Source organism: Nilaparvata lugens, chromosome 3, assembly GCF_014356525.2.
Source record: "Nilaparvata lugens isolate BPH chromosome 3, ASM1435652v1, whole genome shotgun sequence".
In the NCBI taxonomy this organism is placed as follows: domain Eukaryota; kingdom Metazoa; phylum Arthropoda; class Insecta; order Hemiptera; family Delphacidae; genus Nilaparvata; species Nilaparvata lugens.
In genome coordinates, this window is record NC_052506.1 from 32384476 (window position 1) to 32405923 (window position 21448).

Consider the following 21448-nt stretch of genomic DNA (forward strand, 5'->3'; position numbering starts at 1 on the left):
CGAGTTGACATAATTACAAAATTTATTAAAATATCGAGATACCGGTTTTGATAATAACTTGATCGATCTTCATTAAACTAAATAATGGTTTAACATGCAAAACCGGTAGTATCTTGATACTTAAATAAATTTGTGATTGTGACAACTGATATATTTCTATTCTCTATCAATAGCTCTTCTCACACTATTACCTTCACTACTACACAAAAAAATTAATTTATTCATTAATTTTGCCTAATTTCATTAGGCGCGTCACACTTGTTCCACAAAATGAGATAGATGAGATATCACTCTTATAATTTTCACAAGAAATCATATAGTTACCCTAAAGATCAATCTCTCTCGGTGTGTGATACAATATTGAAAGTGTTTCATGATCAATAATCATGCAATTTAATACAATAATTGAAATTGTGATTATAATTGAACGTGATATTTTCGTGCTCAAAATTTATGTGTTTTTATACAATTATTTCATGAATTTGAAGTTTGTTTTATGTTTTTACGAAAGTTTTATTATCAATCTATATAAATTTAAAATTGTTTGTTTTATTCTGGGTTGTATATTCAGATTGATGATTTAATTATTAGTGTATAAATTGAAATGGACATAACCTAAATAATATTTGGACAATTTAAGACAAAATTAGGAAATTGAAGAAGTTTTGGGCAATAGCCTGTCTTTTCTTTTCCGACTATTATATTGTTTGCTCTATCCAATAAATGAATAGAAATTGAGTTTTTAAGTATGATAGTATCATTGGAAAGAATAATGTACCAATATTTGTTCATTTAGATTGTGTTCGAATGTTGATGGTTTGTATGTGAATAGATCTCAACAATGGAATTAAAATAAAAAAGCGGTAATCATTTTTTGCAGAAAGACTGTACAGGACTGTACGAGCCTCACCACAATGGAATGATGGATGGTGATTGTGATAGATCTTCGCCGAGTGGGCAAAGTGATCAGGCCAGCAGTGGAAGAACTATTCTCTGTCACAATGAACGTTACCAGCAATCGTCAGCAAGACATTACAATGCTTCAGAAAAGGTTCATGATCACAGTATACAGTATAGTTTGAAAATGTGATTAGTTCTTAAAGAGCTCATATACCTAAAGGCGTACAGAGGAGAGTGTAATACGATACGATACCTACATTAGAGATTGACTCAAGACAAGAAAAATATAAATTTGTTATTTTTGGAATATGAAAATTTTGCTTAAAATTTGAAAGCACTGAATGTGATTTTCTATTGCTTCCTATGAAATTGTAAATAATATTGTAATATTCAAATTTTATTGTAAATTCAATAAATTGGAAGTAATATGTAATTTAATAAAATAGACTAATATTTCTACAAGGAATAAGTGTCTACTGAGTGTATGGAGTAGTTATTATCGAAATATATATTTTATTTCAGAGTGATTTCATCAGTCCAAGGAATTATCAATCGGTTTTGATGCATGAGAATGGCACAAGGAAAATGTCCACATCAAAAAAAGTTCCCGATGTCTACAATAATGACAATTTTGCTGATTGTGAGGAGACATCATCTGACAGGTGAGAAATATTTTCAACAGACAAACTTTGTATGTTTTACAATGAATGAGGAAGATTGCCTCAATTATTGCGAATATGTCCACAACTTTGTGACCTTTTTGTATCCAGATCAGGAACACACCTCTCCGAAGAGCAGTATCGATGTTGGGAGTACATGCTCGAGCAGAACACTCAACTGCTTTTCGACAAGGAGCTTGACACACTATCCAGGGGTTTCGTTCGTAGGTCTGTACCATCCAGACCAGGACTTTGGGTTAGAGCCAAAAGCAATCCACACATCGCAGCTGATCTCCATCAACAACCACTTCTCACAAGGTAAGCTTCTCTTCAAATTGGTTCTTACTATTTTTACTAATTGCTTTACCAAGTTCTATAAATCAATAGTACGCTATTGTTTTAAACTTTTATTCATAGACCTTCGATAATATTTTGGATTGTAGATAACAAGCATGTTTTGATGGAATTATTTTGAAACGAATTCAGAGTAAATTTAAGTCTGTACGCAATTATTTTCAAGTGAAAACTAGTCAATCCATTTATCTCAATTATTACAATATGTTTAGGCTAATCAATACAAGACAAAAAAAAACTGAAATTAAATGATAACATAATCTTGTAATTTCAGCAAAAAGTTTTTCTATGGCTTCTTTCCTCCTCATTGAAATTATTTTATATGATACTTGTTTTTGTCATTAGACAAATAGGAGGTATGGTATTTCAATTTAAGTTATAATAATGATAATGTGAATGTACAAATAGATATTTATTGGCACAAACATTGTCTTGAAACTTGCATGAGAGCTTGAATCTCATACAATTAATATTAATATCACTGTCTAAGCAAGAGCTAAATTATTTTTAATAATTAGATACACACAGAGCACGTGGAACACGGAAACAATAAATGCATCATTAATAAGTTTCCGATAATTTATTATTTTCAAGATACTTATGCTTATCAAACTTGTGCAATTCATAACCACGCTAGTCTACTTATTTTGCTTGTAATTATAGCCTGTAAACTTTAAAATTAATTATTTCTCCATCCTTTCCTAATTTATACATTTTGTAGATTAGGCTTATAATATCATATTTGTATGGAAGGCAATATTGTCACTGACTGATAACCTCTTACTGAGGAATACTGTATTTATTTTCAATTTTCCATCATGTTAAATGTGACCTAAAAATTATTCATATATTTGCTCACGATTATTTTAAGTGTTCCTTTATAATAAATCCAAATTGATCAATTTATTAATTAATTTTACATTCAATTTTCCTTTACAACAGTACAATGTTGTACAATCAAATGTTGAGCACAATCCATTTGCGTTATGAATCATAAACCCTCGTGTATATCTGATTCTCTTTGACTTGGGCCAAGATGAGGCCCAGTGCCAATATTGTTGTACGAGTGAAATTTTATTTTAGATACAGAAAATTGACAAACAGTTCGAGTTAGCACGAGAACTTGCAAGAGATTTCCATAAGTTTTATTGTGATTTCATTATGATATTGTTTTGTTTTACAATTTTGCAGACAATTCGGCAGTGCTCGTTCATTTCAACAGCAAACTACAGGACGAGTGAACAACAACAGAAGAGGACTGAGTGGTGGACCCAATGCTGCCTATTTCGGAAGCCTGCAACGCCTGATGCCCTATCATATGGACTACGATTTTGCAGTGATACGAGAAAGGGCCGACTCAAATACTGATTCTCTCGAACATGATGATCGAATGCAAAAGTATTGGGATGTTACAACCACAGAACTGTAAATAGATAGTATATTGTTTGTAAATAAAAACATCAAATAGAATTTTCTCTTTTCTTTTCAATACACCACGAAAATATCTAGCAACTATCTTTACAGTACATTCCATTTTTCCAATTAAAATCAATAATATTCCCTACAACACGCGATACCACAAATAGCACACCAATTTTATCAATAGATTAGACCTTTCACTATTTCCGATCAGATGAGAAGCGAATTAAACAAATTAACATTTGATTGATCTCTCATGATGTGCTGATTGAATAGATCCATAAATACTAAACTCAAATCATACAAAATAAAAACAATGTAGATTTGAATGATTTCTTGTATGAAGATATACAGTTGAAATACTAATGCACTCTTTTAGCGAACTGTAGGATTTGCTAAATTGTGATGAAGTGGTCACAATAGGTGGCTATACAATATCAATAAAAATTAGAGCACAAATCCCGGTGTGCTCGAAAAATAAACAATTTCATTCCAAGTGGAGTGAAAACCAGAGACAAAAGCATGTTTGACTAAAAGCTAATAAAGATTACTCAAAATAGAAGAAAAGTCACTTTTCACTTCTCAAAAGTTTTAATTTGTGATTTTTACAGATCCAAAATATAAATACAAATCACAGAGAATTCAGATACATAATAAAATACTTTTATTGAACCAGTCTTTCTTTGATTACAACATTATTTCGATATTTATTGAAAAATACCAGTGTAAAGAAAATTTGCCATGCTTGTGATAACCAACCAATTCAAACTTCTTTTGCCTGTTGTTGGGTAAGGTGTTTCTCCGTAAATAATAGTTGCCAAAGGGTAGAGAGCATTATGAAAACATCCACCGAGATTGTAACGCATACTCACAATAATATTGACCACACCAGCTAATAAATGATGAAGATGGATCAGTTTTGCATCCAGCATATCTCCTCTCAGGATCAAATATGCCTCAAAAAATAATGGAGCTGCCATCAAAGCAGGCATAGGCCACATATCATACTTCATATTGTAAGCTAATGCGATCAGAGGAAAGCCACACATGTAGGAAGCACTCCATATATCTTGATACACTCTTAAAAGGTGTCTATCGCGCATTTCAAGACCTGTAACATAGCTCCTCAGATTAAATTCTCAATTGATTGAGCGATTAAATTATGGGTTGAGAAAATAAATTATGGGTTAATATGAATATGGTTCATCTATGACTACAAATGAATTCCGTTCATATGTAATCATGAGCAGTGATTTGAATCTTATTCTGAAAATTTTAATTTTCCCATTTACTAAATTAATTCAGTAATTTTTAATCGACGATAGAAATAAATTGGTTACTCTTACAACCAATTAAATGGCTGCTCTTAGAACTGAAATGCCATGAACTAAATCAGAATCAGAAATTAAGTCTGAAAGAGATGTTCTATCATTTTAGATAATAGCCTACAATAATAGGAATTAGATAAGACAATTAATAATTATTATTATAAAACTTGTTACATGCGCAGAAGTGACGAATTGTATTTCATATTTTTAATAAAGTAAGGTTACAGTGCAACATTTGTGAATCAAGTGAAAAATGTTGCAGTCAATTTTACTAAATAAATGCAATATACTAATTGGTGAATTAATTAGTAGTGAATTCATACAATATTCAAATCATTTAAAATATGAATTGGACAGTTACTGATCAACTAACTTGAGCACAGGGAAAACATTTTACTACAAATAGATAAGTTAGTGTTTTGGATCCATTGTGCTACCTCCATAGCAAAGCATGGTGTAGCTGAAGCCTACAGTTGAATGGAGTTATGTTTAACGATATCATGAAACAGCATAGCAATGGAAAAAAATTATTCTATGATTTATGCTCTACAAAACCATAAATACTCATCAAGCATGACAAATAATATTTTTTGACTAGTAATTGATACGGTTTTTCTAAACCTATCCTGCCTTTGTAGTAGGCATACAGTAATGACTAAAAATATTTCTTGAATTGTATTTAAAATAGATTAAGTAACTTCTGAAAATTCAGCTACAATAATAATAATAACATTGAACACACTGAAAACAGCATTCAATCATGAAAGATTATTCCACATAAAAGTAATCAAAAATAGATTCCATTAGGTACCTATCTACACATTTTTAAAATGTTGTTCAGTCAGGTAGCATTCTGTTCATTAATTTTAGAACACTTAATTACGAAAGTTGATAGTTTTGACAGTATAGTAATTGGAAAATGCAAGAGAAATACTAAGTAGATCCCTTGAAGGCATATTCCTAACAGTACCAGTAGTTCCAATCGCATATAAAGCAATAACATAACTTATAACCAATGCAAACCCATGATAATTCATTGTTTGAGAACATGAATAAGCTATCGATAATAAGTACGGCAAATTAATTGATTCTAGTAATTTGAAATTAGTCCTTTTGGAGAAAAAATAAAGATTAATGGCAAAAGCAGCTGGTAGGAGAAAATGAAGTCCAATCACTGCTTCTGGGAAATTATTGATGACATAAAGGTGAGAAGATATCGATGGTAGTCCAAACGCTATGCTAAGCACCCACAAGTTACTCAAGAGTTTATAAATAGACCCTCCAATGTCTCGAGCTCCTACAATAGAAATAATTTAAGCATTAATATAAAAAATGTAAGTAATGATTCTGGTAAATCACATAAGACATTCTATATCGATTAAAACATGGCTAAATGAACATTGGAAATGGGACAGTTTTGGGCATGAGCCTGTTGTGCCTTTCCTCATGTTAAGTATTTGTACACAATGTAAATAAATAACTAAATTCAGACAAATACGGATATCGTTAATTTAAGCATTATTTATAAACTAGATATGTATAACACCATATTCATTATCAACATTGGTTATTGATAGGTAATTATTGTGGAATAATAATAATATCGAGTGACTAGGTCTGGCGTCAGAAATTTCAGGTCGCAACTGATCAATTTCAGGGCCTCTGACATGACCTAACGACTGATTTTTAGGGCAGCCGGGACCGACTATTCACTAGGTATTGAAAAAGCTAAAGTATGATACCAACTTATTGAATCATAGTTATGCTTTCAGATGCAGAACGACAAGGATTTACAGACACATTGCTAGTATTAACTCGTAACTCATATTACATTAGAATACCAGTGAGGCACCGGGAATGATGAGATGGCTGCCTCCTTCCCCCTCTTTTGGTGACCATGAGTCTTGGGGGTCTCTTACATTATCACATTAGGACACCAGTAAAGACAAAGACTGCGACATGAAGTAGAAACATGAGTGAAACATCAATGATGTCTCAGCGGGGGCTAGAGGACACGGGCCTTACATCAAACAAAATCTTGTGTCCTGGTGCAATGAACGCAATATGAACTATAGTCCTTACAAAAATAGTTTGTACTTGAAAGCATATACGAAGCAGAGAAATGGCGGGAGATCAGCCAATTACAGTGAAAATAGTCATGGAAAAAAGCGCAGTTGCCAATTTGTCGATCAGACTCAGTTGACTCAGTGCTTTCAGAGAGGAAACTTCGTATGATGCGTATCATGAGCAGTTGAACACTCACAGATGAGAGAAGGATGTGCTCTCTAGCACGGCAACATCGTCGCCGCTGTATCCCTACTTTTCCCTGCTCCGCATATCCCTCCAAATCCAAACTAATTTTGTATGAACTATAATGTTCCGCAACTCGTTCAGACACTTGATGTCTCCATGGTGTAAAAATGTAATACGGGTCTTGGATCTTATATTATACTCACATTACACTTGGCGCACCAGATACCATGTGTTGATGACTGAGTGTCTCAATGGGGTTGCCAGATCGAGCAACGCATGGACACCAGAAACTAGTCTCAGTCTCGATTGGTGTCTTTATGTAATAAGCGCTTTTATAACTAATGCCAATCAAATTTTTTCAACACCAATATTGGGGGAGTGAAGCCGTGTTATACTCCTACCTGGTGTTAAATGTGATACAAGCCTAATTAAGCGGCAAATTGAAATTTGGTTTTCAAACCTATCACGGTACCGTATTGTCGTCGTATTAGAGAAATTCAAAGTGAAGTGTACATTAGACAGTAAACCAATCTGAAATGTTTATTTCAAATGATTTGCGGTAATCAACTAGGCCTGCCGGTAATTCAAGATTCTTGTGATAAGAGATTCTGCCATTGTAATCACGAATAGTGCTCGGCTTGTTTTACAAGTTAATTTATTTTCGAAATATACATATCTGAATACAGTAGCCTGCTTTATAAATGTATAATAGAAACATTTTGCAGATTTTTTAGCCATTTAGTCTCAATATTTCAAGAAAATAAATTTTTAATAATTTAATCTATTTATTGAAGAAACAAATTGCTATGCTTAAAATTGAGATATATATTAAAGATAAATACTATACCGTAAATAACAGCACCCATCACACCAGTAGCAAAATACAAGCTTAATCCAATGGTTGAAAAACCAAACTCTGTATTTGATAGACTGTAACCAGACGAAAACGCCAGTACTGTGTGAGCAAGAACTGTAGTCAACTTATCTGACATGTTGCAGTAAAATTAAATTAATCAAATCGGATATTAAATGTTCATTTTCTCTTTTTTGAAGACAGATAAATTCTAAAAATACTTATTTCAAGAAACTATTAAATTTTGTGGGCTGGAACAAAATTTTGTGTTTACATTCTACAGTCTGTCATGCTGAATATCAACTAACAGCTGTTTGAGATTCAAAGTTTAAAAAAAAACCTAACCTATAAAACACAGTGAACTCTATACTAACTGGAACGGGCTGTCCAATGCTAAGCTACAGCCAAAAGTGTGTAAGACAGGCCTACCGTGTGGGATTCCCTTCTCTCTCGTACTCATACATTTAAGCAGGTTGTTGCAGCTCTTGAGTACGATTTTTCATTTTTAAAGTTGAAAAACGGATTTGAATGAGTATTAGGGCTATCAGTTTCAGATCACAACCTTTTCTCTTTAATATTGTGATGTATTTGTCGTAAAATGCGTAGAATTGAATAAAAATACGACCGAGAAATGGTGATATTGTGTTGCATTTGGATGCAAGAATGGGCATGTTAAAGGAAATGGAATACCATTTCACAAGTATGTCAAACATTTTTAGTCTATTAATTAATTTAAAGAAACATTTTTGTTCTACATACATTTCCAATACTTTTTTCTATATTGATCAGTTTATTTGACCAAAAATAAAACAACAAATTTGGTTATATATTCCTGGTATACGGTGATAGTTTCTATGCTAATTGAAAATTTAGGCCTACTTTATAGCATCTAAAATAAAAAAACATAGTTGAAGAACAAATTAATCCTTATTCAAAAAAGAATAAATACAAATGATTGATAGTTCTGTGTTATCATCAAGAGATGACATTTTACTTCAGGTACCTACTTTTATTTTGAAAAATATGATATTGCTATCAGCTGAATTGTGATTAATTTTTGAAACCTTTCTGTTTCAAATAAATAATCGTTCAATTTACAATATTATAGTAATTATTGAGCATATTTTACTGTTTGCTTATCATATGGTCATAATTATAATACAATAAATATAAATGTTTCTTCATAGATTTCTTTGCATCATTTCTGAAACTCCCACACTTACATGATTTGAAATGTTATCAGAATACATAGTATATTGCTATCATTACATATTCAATAATCCTGTGTTATTAAATCATCATGAGTCCACATAATAATTCATTTTATTCACCTACTTTTATTGTAAAAAATATGAGATTGTTATCAGCTGAATTGTAATTAATTTTTGAAACCTTTTAATTTCAAATTGTTCATTTTACTATGGTAATTATGTAGCATATTTTACTGTTTGCTTATCATAGTCATATAATATAATAAAATGTTTCTTCGTTATTTGCTTCATTTCTGAAACTCCCACTCTTATATGATTTGAAATTACACCAATGCATAATATTCATACATGAATAATATTCTACATTCATAGCCTGCTGTAAGTAGGCCTATATTATTAAATTGAGATATTTCCTCAAACAATAAATCATAAATCTTTCCTTTAACAATAACAATAAATCATATAATCCAAAAAACAATAGTATATCCTATCAAAATAAACATAAGACTGTGTTTAATAGTTTCAATTAAACACAGCCCTCCTTTGGACTGTGTACGAACAAAATTTCGGGATTGGAATAATAAGGACTATGAGCCTGTTTTTTCATTCCCAATCATTTCATGACAGTTTATATTTGTCCTTGTTAAATAAATAAAAAATTAATAGATGATACGCTTCTCTGAAATCTGGCCCAAAGTTATTCCCTTGCTTGTGAAAAGTTGACAATACTAAAACTACCGCAGTCACAAATAAAAAAAATCTTTTCATTAGGTATTCATATTCAACCTATTTCATTATTTTTGCTCTCAAAAAGTTAACAATGAGCTGCTCAATAAAGGAAAAATAACGATTCCATGGAATAAGACTTACAATATAGAAATAAAATAGAAATTGAAACTGTGCAATGCATTTTCCCATAAGAGCCAATGTGTTACAATCCCACAGCATTGCGGGTTGCCTATCTTTACCAGCTGCCTCACTTTCTTTGTGTTGCTAGTCCATTCCAGTTAGTATGGAGTTCAGTGATAAAACATGATAAAAACAGCTGGTAGTTCAATAATTAATAATATATTCCATTGATTCATAGAAAAAGATGATTAAAAATTATTCTAATGGATACCGTAGACCGTAGAAGAAATCCAGTAAAGCAATAATCAGAATGAAATAAATATTCATAGATATACAAAATGGCAACAAGCCAAAAACGGTGTACACACGTACGTTTGCCTCGGGTGAGCATACGTGTATGGGCTTGCATTCGCACGTCTGGACACTGTTCGCTGAGGCATGTGGGCGAACCGGAACCCTGTCGGTATTTTGGCGTGCTCAAAGGCGCCTCGGGCGAGCATTGAATGTACGTGTGGACGCGATTTTGCCATACGGGTGAGGCAAAACGTAAACATTGAAGGCGTCATAACCTAATTCCAATGAATTAGGTTAATGAATGACAAATCAAATTGTGATCCAATAACTAATTGTAAATTGTAGGATTTTTGTAATTTTGTAGGATATGTGGATTGTCAAATATTTAAATAGAAACATGCATGGAGTATATAATTTGTATCATGATTAACAAATTTAGAACTGCATAATTTAAGTGAAAAAAGCTTTTCTACAGGGTTCCTACAAGAAAGTATAGCTCAAATATTATTTTACTGTGGCTAGATATCAAAAATCATCTTGTGTTTGTTTCATGTTATCAATCAGAGTTGTTAATTAAAATTGTAATCTTCAATATGATATTATACGTTTTAGATAGCTAGGCTATCTATAGAGAGATTTATTCAAACTTTGAACTAGTATTCCCTTAAAGGTAAATCTTGAAGCTAATCTTTTGGAGAATCTTGTTTTGTCATGTGTATGAGCAGAGTTAGTTTAAAATGGGCAGCAATTTAGTATTTGATTCAATTTATGGCTAATTTCCTTAAAGAAGACTGTCAATTTTTTGAGACAGTGTTAAGTGCTTTGATTAGGTCATCAAAACTTCTAGAATTATTGTAGAAATTTTCTTTTTTGAGATTCAGAATAGATATTGGAAACCAACAAATGAATCGCCTAATGCCAAGAATCTCAAAGTTAGAGCCAATCGTTCTTGTGGAGTTATTGCTTCCCTCATGATGATATCATTATTGTTTAGATAACTAGTCGAATTAGATTCAGTATATTAACCATTGATATATATAGTTAGATGGCTAAGCTATACCTTCAAGCGTTTGGAAGCATGATGCCTCCTTCATTTCTCGTCGCCATTGAATATCGGGCAAGAAGTCAGGCGCCCAGACAGACTTATATGGGAAAACATAGACTTTCATTGCGTTATATCTTTCGACATACTTGATGGATTTCAATATAATTTTTTTTCAACTTTTCGTCATTTCCATTACCATATGATACAATGATTTGTTCGTTGAACATTATTTTTAACTCGACCAAACATCTAATTTAGTGAACCTACCTCACTACAGATTTTGATCCATTCTATTAGCAAATGAATCTTATTTTTACAATATTACCATGTATTTAGGATATGGAAAATGAAACATTTATTATAGATCGCTAATATTACCGTATATTCTATTAGATGGCAAATAATAATAAATTAACCGTTATTACAAAATTTCGTGAAACTGTTTCTCATTTGTTTTGCAACTTAAGTATAGGTACCTAACTATACTATATACTCCTATATTTAATATAAGATAATAAATAGTTACATATTATAAGAACGGGGAAAATAAAACAATAGCAATGATGAAGAATTTATAGACAATTTTAGCAAATAATATTCTTATAATACAAATTTAGCATACAATATTTTCGTAGTTCACAAAATATTACAATATAAGACAAATTAATGGAATGGAATATGGATACCTATATTGGATCTATGGAAATAAAATATTTATTATAATATTACCGAAACTTATATTTTATTACTTGGCAAATAATGATAATGAATCAACCTAAGCACAATATTCCTTGAAACGATCATTTGGCACTAGGCTTAGCCTGCATGAAACATGACCGATGAAAATATAAAAATACTTATGTATGAAAAGAAATATTTTTATCTGGCGCATGCAGATTCGTGCATCCATAAGCACTGCATGAAACTACCATACTTTGAATATTTTTTATTGCTTCAATAAAAAAATATTATCATTTGAAGAAGGCTCTTTTTCTACACAGCGAATACAAATACCCGACTTCTTGCCCGAAATTTCTGGTAGCTACACTAGCGCAGTGGCATCATAGCGGACTTCGCTCTTCTTAATCTTATTCTCTATATCAATGATATTAACAACCTAATAAAGTTTGAATTGTCAATCTTATGTCATGTAGCAATAATTTATTTCCTTACTTCAACCTACAATCGTTCAACCCACCATCATCGTTTGTCAAGTTTTATTTTTGATTTTATTATATAAGTCATTAAAATAAAATGATACTGCTGCAATTTGTGATAACTATCTTCAATATTATGGAATGACGCCATTGTTGTCATGTTGTGGAAAATCTACATCTACCATGTCTTCGTGTCGTCTGCAAATCAGATAGCTTTTTGAATGCCGAGGCATACGTGGATCGCGTCCACAAGGACGTACAGTGAATGTTGAGGCATATGTACATACAATTGTTCGCGCGAATCTGTACGGACATGTGAACAAGGCTAAAAACGTTCATGACAATTTGATCCATGGCCACAGAAAAGAAAGTTCCTTCTACTGTATGCCCTGGCACAACGTCTCCATCTCTTGAAAACGGAAATTTACCGATCTGATAACAAATCGTCTCTCACTTCTACGATAGGTGTTTTATAATAAATTATTGTAACCACAGAAGAAATTCGTTCTACTTTGTGTTGTAGGCCTAACTCAGCTGAAAACTAAAAAAGAGACTCAATAACACGAATACTAAAATATTTTTCAAGTAAATTGTTATTTTCAATTATTTAATAATAATCTTTTATAATTATTAAGATTGAATATTTTGTAAACCAATAATATTTTTACACTAGTAGTTCTGCGAACAGTAGACCTCGCTCATGAATACAACTTTCAATCTAATGAGAAGGGCCCCTACAATAAGTACAGAATATTGTTAAGATTTAGCCATGTCATCTATTATTTTCTCTATTGAAAGTGCTAGAGACACTGTTTGAAGGGACACTGGACTTATCAAGGAGGTACCTTTATATCAAATACATACAAATTTTACCTTCTAAATGAAAAAGACCAAGAAATTGTCAAAAAAACACACATTTATTGATACTTAGAAAGACCGGTTTCGGTTTTTATCAAAGTTTATCAGAGATTGACAATGGTGTAATCACCAAAACCGGTTTTTCTAAGTATCAATAAATATGTGATTTTTGACAATTTCTTAGTCTTTTTCATTCAATATGAATAATTACCACAATATCAACTTCTCAACTACACAAAAAACAAAATTAACCTTTACACCTTTACATACAATTTTTTTCTACAACTGCAGTATTGGACTCCAATACAATGAAGATTTTTCAAAGATAATTTATCCAATTAATTTGATAAATCAATTTTTTGATTATAATAAGATGATTCAATTTAATTATTTTATCTAATCATAGTAATTTATTTTATATTGATATATTATTGGAATAAGATAAAGCAATTAGTATCATCTGCAAAAAATATTTGGTAGGAACAAGATTTGAACCTGGGCCCCACAGTATGAGAAGCCACAGTCTAACCAACTTGGTCACCATGTGCTCATAACAATATATGCGAAAAAGTATGAACATGAATTGCTGTATCTTCAAAGACACATCTTTTCTGGGTAGAGTTTAGTTTACCGTTTTCTTTTTTTTTTAATTACAAAAAACCAGAGATCTTATCAATAGTTATTTGTGCAACTAGTGTGCAAAGTGACAGTTTGCAGCACTGAAAGAAACGTTTATGCCCGAGCCATAGGCGAGGGCGGAATGGCTTCTTGAGTGCAGCAGAGGAGCTTTGTGCAAGTATTTTACATTTAATTTTTCCTACATTCACCATTGAATATGAAAAGTGGGTAATTATGGGTAAAATGATGGCTGAAATCCATCAAATGTTTGTGTGTGTGATGCTGTTATTAATAACAACCTTAATTCATTTAAAAATTAATAATCCAATTGAAGTTGAAAATTCTCAGCCAAAGTTACTCTCATTTTCATTCATTCAAGAATCAGAAAAAATACAGATAAAACAAAAAATTCACATTCAAAATACATGCCAGCTGATTGGGGAGCAAGATGGCTGAACTGACAAGCGCGCGACCTAGCGGGAAGAATCGTACCTAAGTTTGTTTCATCCAGCTAAAAACTACAGAAACAGGATTCGGAAATTTAGACTTTTGCTCAAATTACCGAGAAAAATGCTTAAAGTAAACTAAAAAATATTTATAAAAATAACATAGACAACAGAGAATATTTATTGTAGTATTCTTATGTTTTTTTATTCATATGGATATCGAACTGTGATCATTTAACCTCAAAATTCGATTTTTATAATGTATATTTGCTACTTTTCTCATTGCTTGCAGTTGAAAAAATAATTATCAATAGAAACGAACTATTATTTATTATTAAATGATGAGAATTCGTAAACTTGATGATGATGATTATTTGATTATGATTTAGATGAACATTATTCTTGTTTTGGATTTCTAGATTGGGATTTTATCATACATGTAGGATAGCCATTGAAATGATTCTTATCTAAATCTAACCACAGTCATTGTTACCAACTTAATTTTTTTTTTCGTGCACTAATCCTCCATAAAACCCACCAACTATTTTGTGTTGCCATGTTGCAAATCTGGAGTGCAGAAAATTTTTTTCCCGCACTAGAGCAGAAAAGTGATTCTTTGCGTTCTGTAATTAGTGCAGGAATGGCCACTTTTCAAGGTAACTGTAGGAAAAAATCATTACACATACATTTCTGTGCCTTGTTTCAAAGAACTTGCATACCAAATTTCATCCAAATCGGACAATAACTGCAACTGTGACTGCGGTACAATAGTATATTTGGCACCTACCCAGGTAGCACAGAAACGTTGAAATAACGTTAGAAACACGTAATACCTTAACGTTGAAAAGACGTTTAAATTCAACGTTGAAAACACGAAAAAATGTCCGCCATTGCCACATTATTTTCAACGTTGAATAATAGTTGAATAAACATTGTAACAACCATTATTTTCAACTATAAATAGACGTTGGAAGCACGTCGTGACAACCATTATTTTCAACCATAAATAGACGTTGAAAGCACGTCGTGACAACCATTATTTTCAAATATAAATAGACGTTGAATTAGCCATACTTTTGAACCGGTACCTTATCAATTACATGGTAATATTTCTAAAATCATTTGAAAAGAGATGAAAATACGGAATCATATTTCCATTTATTTACATATGATTTCATGTAACAGAAATATTACCCTGCAATGCGGTACATTGGTAAGTTGACATTAAAAACACACAATAAAAACCATATTCATCTCTTTTCTGTATAGGGCTACTTTTTGTAGAAATAGAAAGAAAAATAAAAATCTCAGTATCCTTTTTGAATTATTTAATCACTATTATTAATCATTACCGTATTTAAATGATTCAAAAAGGATACTGAGATTTTTATTTTTCTTTCTATTTCCATATTACTTCAATTTTGATCCACAAAAATAGTACCTATGATGAAAGGTTGTTTAAAAAACTGAGATGGTTACAATCAAATTACCATGGTAATTTAATATACTCTGCCAAGCTCAGAAACATTTTATGTCTGTAAGAAACATAAATTAAAACTATTATTCCAAGAATTCAGCAGTTATTTAAAAATCTTGAATTTTTAGTATGATAATTTTATCTGTGGTGAGCAAAAATAGCTCAATTCTTTCTAGCAAATGATATAGATCATCTAAATTTTTACTTGACATTTATGTCAGGTTTAAACTATGCCAATTGGCAAAACAATAATAATTGCCAATTAGTTTTTATTTAGCTATGCCTAGATGATGGTTCTAAAATTAGAAGATTCAATTGATACTTTACACCAGCTGTAAATTTCAGAAGACAATATTATTGTCTTGTCAATTGGCATTGTATAAACCCGCCTACATTTTAGTTTTCAGGTATGATGATAGTTTGTGATTTATGCAATAGACAAACAAATATTTTATTACAGTGTTTCAATAGAAAGGGACTTTCAAAATAACTTTCCTCTTTCATTTCATAATACTTTTTAATTACCGACGAAATTAGATTGTTTTTTTCTCCACTGAAAATACTCTGACTGTCGCATATTTTAGCCAATCCTTAATAGCGTCTTCAATTTGGGTCTCAATGCCTACAGTCGACCCACAAGATTTTTTGATAGAATCTGAAACATAAGGTAATATAAATTTTAATAGGAAATTCTATAATATGAAGGCAGATGAAATTTTGCCACCACATAGGAGTTATTATTTGATACAGATGTTGCATGGTTGAAAGGGAATTGCTCTTAACAACAAGTACAGAAATGTTTCTCAAGTGCACATCTAATAATGTTATACATTTGATATTTTTTTATACACATTGATATTTTGAATCACAAGGCGAGATGATGACTGTTTTTTAGATAAAAATAGTCCATTACTATACAATAGTCAGACGAGAAAGTCACGCCAGCTGTTCGTTCAAACATTCAAAAGAACTAAGAATAAAGTAAGAATATTGGGTTTCCAAATTTTGTAGCATAGACGAATTTTAACTTGAAATACTCCTCTTTCATTAGGCCTATAGAAGTAAACAAATAAGGCTCTATATAAAAACGGTAGAAAATTATTTTTTAGATTTATGAGTAAAATTTAATAGTTACTGTAGGTACATACTTAGTTTTATGAAAAAAAAAGTTGTATCCCGATATTTCAACCATTTTTTATTGGCCTACTAAATTTTGTAAACCTAGACCAAAAGTTTAAAATCACAATGAAATTAATCAAAAATATCCTTGACATATATGGGTTGTAAACATGCATAAATTATTTGAAAATTCAATTTTAAAATGAACAAGTTTAAGCTAAATTTCGTCACCATGGAATGACAATATTTGGAAAATGTTAATATTTATGAGCTGAACTCCGGACACCCGTTTTCAATTTCTTGGATCACCGAGTTAATTACTGAACTTGTTGAAAGCAATCACTTTGATGTTAAGTGAAAATATATATATTATATATATTATATATATTATATATATTATATATATATATATATTATATATATTATATATATTATATATATATATATATATTATATATATTATATATATTATATTATATACTTATACTAGCAAGAACCCGTGCTTTGCAAGGATCTATTTTAAAACTCGACAAAATGAAAACTTGACGTAATGAAATTTTGAAGAATTGAGAATAGGCCTATAACCATCCTTGGTTAATTAAGAATCTATAAGCAAAATTTCAAGTTAATTAGTCCAGTAGTTCAGACGTGATGATGCGTCAAACATAATTTTCCTATCCCGTACGTGCATAAGCCGGCTCTTTACTTTTTATAATTATTATAGATATAGTTAACGACTGCAAGATATAGGACTGTGGAACAGAATAGTGGTGAAACTATGATAGCGCCAGAAGTGTCTCAAACACAATAGTAGGTACTACATGAACTTTTTGAAAGTGATTTGAAAAAATGTTAAAACAACAGAACTGAATCCTTATCATTCTACCTTCATTTAGAGAGGCTTTTGTTTGAGCCGAATGGAAATCTATTTATAAAAAATGAATGTCTGTTTGTGTGTTTGTTTGTTCCCTGTAGACTTGAAAACTTCTTGACATAACGGCATGAAACTTTGGGAATATGTTGTGTGAATATTGGGGGATGGTTTCTGAACAGAAATTTTAATAGGGGGGCTAATAATAATTATTTATTAATTCATTTTACAGACATATGATTACAATTCGCCGTGCAGTTCGCTCCACAATATTTTTGCTATCCATCATAAGTGGAAAACATGCGAACATGAATACAGAAGTATCGGCAATTTTTTATTTGATTAAATTCATGTTTTGAAGAATTCATTGTTACGATTGATAAATTGATAGGAGCTTATAAATATTTTCTAATTCAAATGAAATAACTTCTGAAAAAAATAATGATTGGATAAATACCAATATTGAATTATTGTTGACCAAGAACTCAGTACATAGATAATTCATTCAACTAATTCTGTATTGATAAAATTATAATCATTTCCTCTATTGATAATCAATTTCATCAACTAACTGGAAAAAGTTCTTCAATTTCCATGAATTTATCAATAGAATTATATAAATCTAAAGTGTAGGTCATATCTAAATTCACAAAGAGTTCGATTCTTGTTGGCAAGATAGATGTTATTGAATGCAGAAATCATTGTTATTTTACTAAAAGATAGGATACAATTTCTCTTTCAGGGGGAGTTTTGACAATCCACAAAACTAATTTTTCATTTGAAGAAATAATATCAAAAAGGTGCAAATATAGGACCTTACTTTTTTGTTCAGTTTGCCAAAATACACCCCTCATTTTAATATTAAAATTTTAGACTGACTGTACAGTGAGTCAATCATTCTATCAAGGCTTGAATAATTTTGAAATTTTAATTAAATAAAAATGGTAGAGAATATTATCATGTATATATCAACACCTTTATTTTAAGACATATTAACTGCATGCGTTTTCATATTGCCGATACAGCATTGATAAAACTGTAGACGTTTATTTAGCAGTCTCAAAAAACTGTTCTAGCTGAGAAATTAATAATACCTACATGCCACGTGTAGGCTTATACATTGCATCAGGAAAAAGAAGTTCAAAACTATGGTTTTCCTGAACATATGTTTTTGAGATAATTTCTTTGATGCAGCTGTTTCACATTCACCATTATAAATTATACAGAGTTTGTGAAAATAAAAATATTAATTGATTACCAAAACAATACTATTATTATATTAATGATAATAATTAATTATTAAAACAATACTTTTATTATATCAATAGTAATAAAATTATTAAACATATTCATCAATTATCAGAACAATATTATTGAGGTTGAGTGGAATCAGGTAGAAAGCAATAATAGAACAGATGTTCTTTTTTGAATTTCTATCATTGTTATTTCCAATGATTACAATATATGTTAGAATATCACATGTCAATAAATAAATTATCTCATTTCCATATGGCACTCACCTTACCATGTTCATAACCTTACTTAATAGGATCCTTTTTCATCCTTTGAAACCCTTAGAGGCAAAATGTCTTAAAATCCGTTCTTAGTGCGTGTCTAGTATGTTTGAAGAATATTTGTGCAAAGTTTCAAGTCTGTAGGACAATTAGTTTGAGCTGTAGTGTGATTTTACATCAAAATTTTCGAAAAATGCCCTCTCCTGGAACCCCCTGTGCTCCTGATTGAGATTTTTCTGCATAGATCTAATTTTTTTTCGTAGTTGAGCGAAAAAGTTCCTCATGACTTTTCTGTGCAATGAGCGGTTAAAAAGTACAAAATTTTTGGGGGGCCCCAGCTCCCTCAGGGGGGCAAATTTCTGAAAATCCTTCCTTAGTGGATGTTTTCAGGCTACCATAAACAATCGTGCAAAATTTCAAGTTTTTAGGCTCAGTAGTTTGGGCTGTGGTGTGATTTCAGTCTGTCTGGGCTTAGCCTTTTATAAGTATAGAGATTATATTAAGTTCAGTGTTATTATATTAAGTTCAATTGAATTTCTCAACACAAGCAGTCCTGTGACAAAAACAATACATAGATAGCATAATGAAAATATTTGTGCAGGAATCAAAGTAATAGTAATTTATTTGGAAGTTAAGTAGTAGGCTACATGTACAATACTTAAAACCAAGCTTATTGTATTATATTAATTTTGAATAATTATATTAAATTAGAGCCCTCTAATTTAAAACATAAATAACTTACCTAACCCTAACCTCAAATTTAAACATAATTATGTTCAACACACAATATTTGTTTTGAAGTTTAGACAATAAATCACCAAACAATCTCATCTTTCAAATAAAAATAATAAATTAAATAAACTTACCAAGTCAAAGTGGAATGGGTAGACACTTCTAAAAGAGTTCACAGCTTTCATCAACATGATGAGAATTCAAACATGAAATGGCGTTGATCAGTCGATCGTTGTTGATGAGAGTTGCTAGATCCGTTTTTGTGTAAGGACTACTGTAGCGCTGTGAGTGGTGGAATTGGAAGCTCGTTTTCAACGTGTTTTCAATGATAGAGCAACCGTTGAAAACAATGTTGCATTTAAAACGTTGAAAAATTCAACCGCTAACGGTTATTCAACCTCAACAACCAAATTTCAATGTTGGAAACACGTAGGTGTGCTACCTGGGTAGGGTCGAAAATGTACGTTTTCCGGCTCGAGATAGCGGTTTTCAAGTTCGAGACGAAGTCGAGAACTTGAAGCATTTGAGAGCCGGAAAAACATTTTTGCCCGTGTTGCGAACGCTATTTTTTGCCACACCAAAAAAAAAAAAATAATGTTAAGTTGGCAATTTTGAAAGCAAAATTAAGGTTATGCAACTATAAATTATACAATGTTAATGAGGTTATGATAGTATCATCGTATTCTATTGTTCGGTATCAAAACTACAAAATAATTCATATCAAGTTATAGAAATGATCATTAATTGATAGTTTAAATACCTATTTAATTATACAAGATACATAAATACATATTAAATTATAAAAAATAAGCATTATTGATAGTTAATTCTTTGTTTTTCACATAAAATAAATTATACAATCATTATACTTTTCATACAACAAATCTCTATTATTTTATTCTTTATTATTTAAATAGAAGTCGAATGTGCAGTTATGATTGTTTGAGAACATGAATCCTCTAGCAGATTCTACTACTTTTTTCTGAGAGGTCAAATGTACATTCAAATTGCTTGTATTTACAGTCTATTCTGATTGGTTCTCATGTCATTTAATCTCAAATATTTAACAGACTTTTGTGCAACCTGGCCTTATAATACCATATTATAAATAATACTTCCAAAATAAATAATAATTCATCCATTTATCGGATGAAATCCATTTACCAGATAAAAGTGCTTTGCGCCCAGTGCAATATCTCATGGATAAATGGATGAATAGAATTTTCATTACTATTTTGAAATAATGTGATGAAAAAAATAATATAATTGCATGTTTCACAGTTTTGTCTCAAATTACTCAAAATATATCTAAAAAATTGATTGAAATTTTAAAAAAAAGTAAGTACGGTAACTAATATAAAAAATAGCTAATAAAAGTGGAAATTCATCTACAAAAAAATGTCATTGACCGAGATTCGAACCTTGATCATGTTAATCACCGAATTATGAGTACTGATGTATTACGCCTTTATGCTCTTGGCCATCACACAT

The 21448-nt window shown here is 30.9% G+C and overlaps 2 protein-coding genes and 1 long non-coding RNA gene across 4 annotated transcripts; 1 reads left to right on the forward strand and 2 right to left on the reverse strand.

Annotated features, from left to right (window-relative positions):
* Window positions 1-873: 873 nt before the first annotated feature.
* Window positions 874-3383, forward strand: LOC120350392 (protein phosphatase PHLPP-like protein). The gene is made up of 4 exons (XM_039423550.1): window positions 874-1051; window positions 1423-1562; window positions 1671-1877; window positions 3105-3383. Exons 1-4 carry the CDS (start codon window positions 920-922, stop codon window positions 3340-3342), a joined length of 717 nt encoding a protein of 238 aa, XP_039279484.1. The 5' UTR covers window positions 874-919; the 3' UTR covers window positions 3343-3383.
* A 521-nt stretch (window positions 3384-3904) lies between these two features.
* Window positions 3905-8088, reverse strand: LOC120350393. Of its 2 annotated transcripts, none has more exons than XR_005570739.1 (2): window positions 7761-8088; window positions 3905-5957 (listed from the first exon to the last, which is right to left on the reverse strand). XR_005570739.1 is itself a non-coding variant. In XM_039423551.1 (2 exons), the coding sequence occupies exons 1-2, from the start codon at window positions 7903-7905 to the stop codon at window positions 4040-4042; spliced, it is 549 nt and encodes a 182-aa protein (XP_039279485.1). In that variant the 5' UTR covers window positions 7906-8087; the 3' UTR covers window positions 3905-4039. The 2 variants fall into 2 exon arrangements, 1 of the variants encoding a protein (XP_039279485.1); XM_039423551.1 differs by having other exon boundaries at window positions 3905-4443; window positions 7761-8087.
* An 8131-nt stretch (window positions 8089-16219) lies between these two features.
* LOC120350394 lies at window positions 16220-20400 on the reverse strand. Its single transcript, XR_005570740.1, has 2 exons — window positions 20092-20400; window positions 16220-16376 (listed from the first exon to the last, which is right to left on the reverse strand). It is a non-coding gene; the product is annotated as an uncharacterized LOC120350394 (long non-coding RNA).
* Between the last annotated feature and the right edge of the window lie 1048 nt (window positions 20401-21448).

What these genes read in the sequence shown, in the direction of transcription:
- LOC120350392 (XM_039423550.1), top strand. Translation starts at nt 920, where the DNA reads ATGATGGATGGTGATTGTGATAGATCTTCGCCGAGTGGGCAAAGTGAT. An exon ending in ATTACAATGCTTCAGAAAAG is followed by an intron (nt 1,052 to 1,422) that starts GTTCATGATCAC and finishes ATTTTATTTCAG; the next exon opens with AGTGATTTCATCAGTCCAAG. An exon ending in CAACAACCACTTCTCACAAG is followed by an intron (nt 1,878 to 3,104) that starts GTAAGCTTCTCT and finishes ACAATTTTGCAG; the next exon opens with ACAATTCGGCAGTGCTCGTT.
- LOC120350393 (XM_039423551.1), bottom strand. Translation starts at nt 7,905, where the DNA reads ATGTCAGATAAGTTGACTACAGTTCTTGCTCACACAGTACTGGCGTTT. An exon ending in GATGGGTGCTGTTATTTACG is followed by an intron (nt 4,444 to 7,760) that starts GTATAGTATTTA and finishes GCTATGTTACAG; the next exon opens with GTCTTGAAATGCGCGATAGA.